Genomic DNA, 6073 nt, shown 5'->3' on the forward strand with positions numbered 1-6073 from the left:
TCTAATCTTTTTCTTTTCTTTGTGTCGTTATAGGGTTAGAATTTAAGATTTTTAAAATTAAAAAAATATATAATAAAAATATTTTATTCATTTTTCATAATAAGGTTATTATAGTCGTTTTCTATAAAAAATATTAATTTAAATCGGTTTAAGGTTTGGTTTACCGATTTTTTTACTAAATCAATTTGTCTGATCTAATTTTGACAAAAATAATATAGTTTAATCAATTATATGTATTAAATTTTAGTTAATAACAAATATCTTTAAAAAAAAGGCATTTTAAATATTTTTATTGGAGTATCTCCCATACGTTAAATTGATTTAGATGCTTTAAAGTTTGAATTTTACTCTAGAGAGTAAAATGTGATCTTCTATCCTTTCATATTTATTCTTAGTCCCACTTATAAAATCAATGATGAGAGATTATATTTTACTTTTTAAAGTGAAATTCAAATTTTAGAGGATCCAAATTCACGTTAAATACTTTATTCTTAGCAGGAATTCCATCTGCACTTTAATTTAAAGAGAGGGTATTGAATCATGAAACTATGAAAGGACATGAAGGAAGAAAGACCAATTCATAAAGAGTGAGAAACAGAAACTACCATTTTCTATTATCTTGTGAATGTAAATGTGAGTGACTCTACACTTCTCTGCTTCCTCCTGCCTCTCCATTAATGTCACCAATAACTAACCTCTTTCTCACATTTTCCAAGGTGCTGTTCCCTTCTGCTACTCCCTCTTTCTTTCTTTCTTTTCTCCTTCCATCTTTCAAACATTTATTTACTTATTTTTAATTAACTAAGTTTTCAAACTGTACTCCAATCCTTCATCAAATTCTGTGCATCATGCTCCTCCAACTTGCTTCAATCACATATTATGTTTTCCTTCTTTCGTCTTTCTTTTTCATCTTCATCCCAACCACCCATGAGCTCCAATCAGATCAGACTCAAGCTTTGTTTCAACTCACGAAATTACTTGAATACCCTTCCTCTTTGCAAGCCTGGCAAAATTACAATGCTGACCTCTGCACCCTTTCTTCATCCCCAAATTTGACCGTTAAATGCGACCATGATTCAGTAACGGAGCTCAAAATCATGGGTGATAAATCTCTCAAGCCATCAACTTTTGATGGATATTCAATTCCCAATCATACACTAAGCCTGAATTTCTCCATTGATTCATTTTTCACCACACTAACAAGGTTAACGAGTTTAAGGGTTCTTAGCTTAGTGTCCTTAGGGTTATGGGGGCCACTACCTGAAATAATTCACCGTTTGTCTTTGCTTGAGGTTTTGGATTTGAGTTCAAATTTCTTGTTTGGTGCTTTACCACCAAAAATATCCACCATGGTAAAGCTTCACACTGTAACACTTGATGGAAATTACTTTAATGCCACTATGCCTGATTGGTTTGGCTCTTTCTCTAATCTAACAATGTTGAGTTTGAAGAGTAATCAATTCAAGGGTCAATTCCCTGTTTCACTTTGCAAAATTGAGACACTTGAAGTTATTTCCATGCCCCACAATGAGTTGTATGGTGAATTGCCTGATTTAACTGCTCTGACTGCTCTACATGTTTTGGATTTAAGGGAAAACAATTTAGATTCTCAACTACCAATCTTCCCCAAATCAGTAGTCACAGTTCTGTTGAGCAATAATTCCTTACATGGAGAGATTCCTAAGCAATTTGGTGAGTTGGTTCATCTTCAGCATTTAGATCTTTCATCAAATTACCTAAGCAGGGTGCCACCACCTTCCTTGTTCTCCTTGCCAAACATTAGTTATTTGAATTTGGCAAACAATGTGTTAAGTGGTTGCATTCTGAGGAAGCTTACTTGTGGCGGCAAGCTCGGCTTTGTGGATATTTCTGGTAACAAGTTAAATGGTGGACTACCTTCTTGCTTGGCCAATACATCTGATAGTAGAGTTGTTAGATATGGTGGAAACTGTTTGTCTATCGACAATGCTGGTTCGCACGCTCAGCGGAGAGGGTCTTATTGCGACGAATCTGGCTTGGGGTGGAAGAAAGTCAAGGCGTGGAAAGTAGCCGTGGTGGTGGCCATGGTCGTTGGACTTGTGATTGTGATTCTTGTGTCTGGAGTTTTCATGTGTAAAAGATGTCATCAGATTCAGAGGAAGATAATTAGGCATGATTTGTTGCCTAAGATTCTCCAAGGAAACTCCACCACAGGGGTTTCCTCTGAAATCCTTGCAAATGCGAGTAAGTGCATTGCTTAGGCAGCAAATTTTGGTGTGTATATTATACAATGATTTAAGTTTTTTAGATCTTAATTAAGTGGAGGTACAATTCTAGTAAAAAGTATTATGTTAATTCTTGTTTCTTTTCAGGATTCATTTCTCAAACAGTGAAACTTGGATCGCAAACTACTACGACCTGTCGGCAGTTTTCAATAGAAGAGTTGAAGGAAGCTGCAAGAAACTTTGACATGTCAACTTATGTTGGTGAAGGCTCCATAGGGAAGGTACCTTTCTTCAACAACTCAATCTTTTTTTATTTTGTTTTGAAATATTATTTCAGTTTGCTACAAAGTTGCAAGGTGGGAAGTCCTTTTCAAGATTATATCATTCATAAAACCAAAACAGATCAACTATTTTGTCAAACTCGTTCTGTATCTTAATTGGAAATTCCATTCTTAATTTGCTATTAATTTTCAGCTGTACAAAGGTAAACTAGAGAACGGATCCCACGTGATGATAAGATCGTTGGCTCTGTCGAAAAAATGCTCAATTCAAAATCTTAAAGCCCGGTTGGATTTGCTCTCAAAGCTTCAACACCCAAATTTGGTTAGCCTTTTGGGTCATTGTATTGAATTCCAGGGACATGATGATTCTAGTTCCAACAAACTTCATCTTGTGTATGAGTATGTGCCAAATGGAAATTATCGGAGCTATTTATCAGGTCAGAATGCCATTATTATAGTATACATATCTGGATGAATGCATCAGTGTAAATTGTTAGTCTAAATTATAGTGTTGTTATTATTTATTTTGTATATGATAGTGTTCTGCCTTGAAGATCGACTTTGCTAATCTTGCTTCATTCAAACATGTAGAGTTTTCAGCAGGGAAGGCACTTAAGTGGTCTGATAGACTTGCAATTCTAATTGGAGTTGCTAAAGCTGTGCATTTCTTACATACCGGTGTCATCCCTGGTTGTTTCGAAAACCAGCTAAAGACAAAGAATGTTTTGCTTGATGAGCATCACATTCCAAAATTAAGTGACTATGGAATCGCCATCATTCGAGAAGAAATAGACAAGCATGAGGTATGTTTGCTGTGAAGTCATTATAGTTGTTTAGCAATCATATAACATGATTGATTGTTGAGTGATTCTGCTGCTTTCTTTGTGTTGCAGGCAAAGGGAGAGAAACTAAAATCATGGTATGATACTACAACCATTATTTCTTTACTGTTTACTTGGTATCACTGATATTAGGTGTGGTTCGCGAAATGTTTTTGTATATGACAAATGTGAAAACATTTTGCAAACCACACACTCCAATATAGAGTGATGACATCAAAGAACCATTCCCTCATGCTTATTTCTTAGTTTTCACTCTTCCAGCATTTGCTTACATATTCAGATCTTGCATTTGTTTCCTTCAAACCACATTGGTCCTCATTGGCCCCCTACCTCTGCCATTTCCATTTTTATGATTAAATTATTTTCAGTAGATGGAAAATAAACTTATCAATTTTCCCTTTTTATCTTGTAGCCAGAGGACAAAGATGGAGAGTGATGTTTATAATTTTGGGTTCATATTGCTCGAATCACTTGTTGGACCGATAGCAAGCGACAAAGGAGAAACATTCTTTGTAAATGAAAAGGTAAAAAAGAAATTCAAGAGTACATGTTTTTTCTGTTTTCTTTTTATTTTTCTTATTCGAAAATTAGTTAATAAACTCTGCTACTTGTGAACAACAATAGGCATCCTTTGGCAGCCAAGATGGTAGAAGAAAGATTGTGGATCCCTTAGTACTGACCACTTGCTCTCAAGAGTCATTGTCAATCGCAATATCTATAACAACGAAATGCATATCGCCGGAATCTTCCTCCCGTCCCTCTTTCGAGGATGTTCTATGGAACTTGCAGTATGCTGCTCAAGTTCAAGCTACTTCAGAGGCGGATCAAAAATCAGATTCAAACATGATAGGTCCAAGTTTGTAGGACTTACATTACTATAACTTAAGGTAAAATAGTGATGCATGATGTCAATCTCAGTGCAAATGTAAAGGATATAGTTGTAAAAATGTTTCCTCCTGTTTCTTCAGGTTTTTCTAGATTATGATAGAGCTTTGTTATATAGGATTCATACAAGTTTTTAGGGACTAGAAAAGTAGGATAATTCAAGAATTTGAACAAGGACTGGTAGGTTGAAGGTCCTAACGACAGTGTATTTCTAATGTTGGTGTGCTTATGTTGAAAAATAAATTGTATATTTATCATATTTATGTGTTAAACTTCTATTATATACTTTTATGTTGTACATTTAGCATTACTCAATGTGGCTGATCATTCTCTCGGACCAGCTACTGATCATCGCCTTGGTAAGCTATTGCCTCACCAACTAGCTAATCAGATGCGAGTCCCTCCTCGGGCGGATTCTTTCTTTTGCTCCTCAGCCTACCGGGTATTAGCAGCCGTTTCCAGCTGTTGTTCCCCTCCCAAGGGCAGGTTCTTACGCGTTACTCACCCGTCTGTCACTGGAAACACCACTTCCCGTCCGACAAAGGAGAAAAAAAAACACCATTTTCTTTATTAATTTATGTACAAATTCAGGGGAGGAGCTAGGCTATCGTTGAAGGGAACAAAAAACTTTTGTTGTTAAAGTTGAAGCAAAATGGAAAAAAGTGTAGTTCAAGCACAAAGAAAATTCCTATTTCATAAGATGAACCTCATTCTTGTGCTATTGTTTCCTGAGCATAAAACTCAATTAACCAAAGGAAATACTGAAATAGTTCAATGTATTGTCAACTTAATTAGGAAAGGAGACATGTCAAATCCTATTTTAATTTCAGACAGATGTATTCCATCTTTAATTAAATTACTTAAAAGAAATATTTCTTATAACTTCAATCTTGAAGTGGACATCCCAACCCCTCACATTATTTCTTAAGCATAATTTCAGATCTAAATTTTTTAAGAACCATTGCCTAGCTAGGCCAAGCTTGTAGCTAGGTTGTTATCTCAATATATATTATTTTTATTTATGTTGAATATAATATATGATTCATGGCATCTGTGTCTCAAAATATAGTTAGTTGCGATCATTAGTTTTGGAAGAGAGAATAATATATATTCTCTAACAAAACAATTAAACATGTACTTCAACTTAGGATCAAACTATCATTTAATGATTGTCTACTATTTGTTTTCTATAGTTTGGATAATGCAGCTTTTGCAAGTTAATAGTTTCAAAATAGTTTATTTTTGGTTTTGGAAAATAGTTTGTTATTTGCTTCAAAATATATCAAAATGAAAACCGCAAAATGTTTAATTAACAAGTATTCTGTAAGAGCGCTTAGCTTGTTATTGTGAATATGTTAAATATAGAAAATTTCAATTTAAAGACTAGAGATTTATGTAAATTCTTTCATCTATTGTGTATAAAAGAAGATTGAGTATGAAATAGGTTTTTTATTCCATCAATTTCCAAAGTAATTATGTAATTTTTTTTCCCACAGCAGAAAATAGTCTCTTTTAATATCATTGTACCTTTTTTTAAAACTGTTATGTGATGAATTAAAAAATAAAAAATAACTTAGCACATATTAAGCCACTAGACAATAATAAATAAAGTATATTGAAGCTAAAGTTTCTATATGGCTAATCCACCATGGCTACTCTATCATCGTCATAAGTTAAAGTGGCCATTTTTATTGATGGGTTCTGTAGGTAACTATGGTTATCGTGATTAGTGGTTACTGTCTATTGTCTAATGATTTGAAATTGTTTAATTTTGTTAATTATAATTTGTTAAATGAGTTATAATATTACATTTTAAACAATTTATTATAAGAACAAAATATGTAAGTTTACATATATACGA

The 6073-nt window shown here is 33.9% G+C and overlaps 1 protein-coding gene across 1 annotated transcript; it reads left to right on the forward strand.

The window, feature by feature from the left end:
• Positions 532–4471, forward strand: LOC107623780 (probable inactive leucine-rich repeat receptor-like protein kinase At3g03770). The gene is made up of 7 exons (XM_016326150.2): positions 532–2223; positions 2352–2485; positions 2679–2922; positions 3077–3288; positions 3379–3404; positions 3740–3851; positions 3952–4471. The coding sequence occupies exons 1-7, from the start codon at positions 849–851 to the stop codon at positions 4189–4191; spliced, it is 2343 nt and encodes a 780-aa protein (XP_016181636.1). The 5' UTR covers positions 532–848; the 3' UTR covers positions 4192–4471.

This window comes from Arachis ipaensis, chromosome B10, assembly GCF_000816755.2.
Source record: "Arachis ipaensis cultivar K30076 chromosome B10, Araip1.1, whole genome shotgun sequence".
Lineage (NCBI taxonomy): Eukaryota > Viridiplantae > Streptophyta > Magnoliopsida > Fabales > Fabaceae > Arachis > Arachis ipaensis.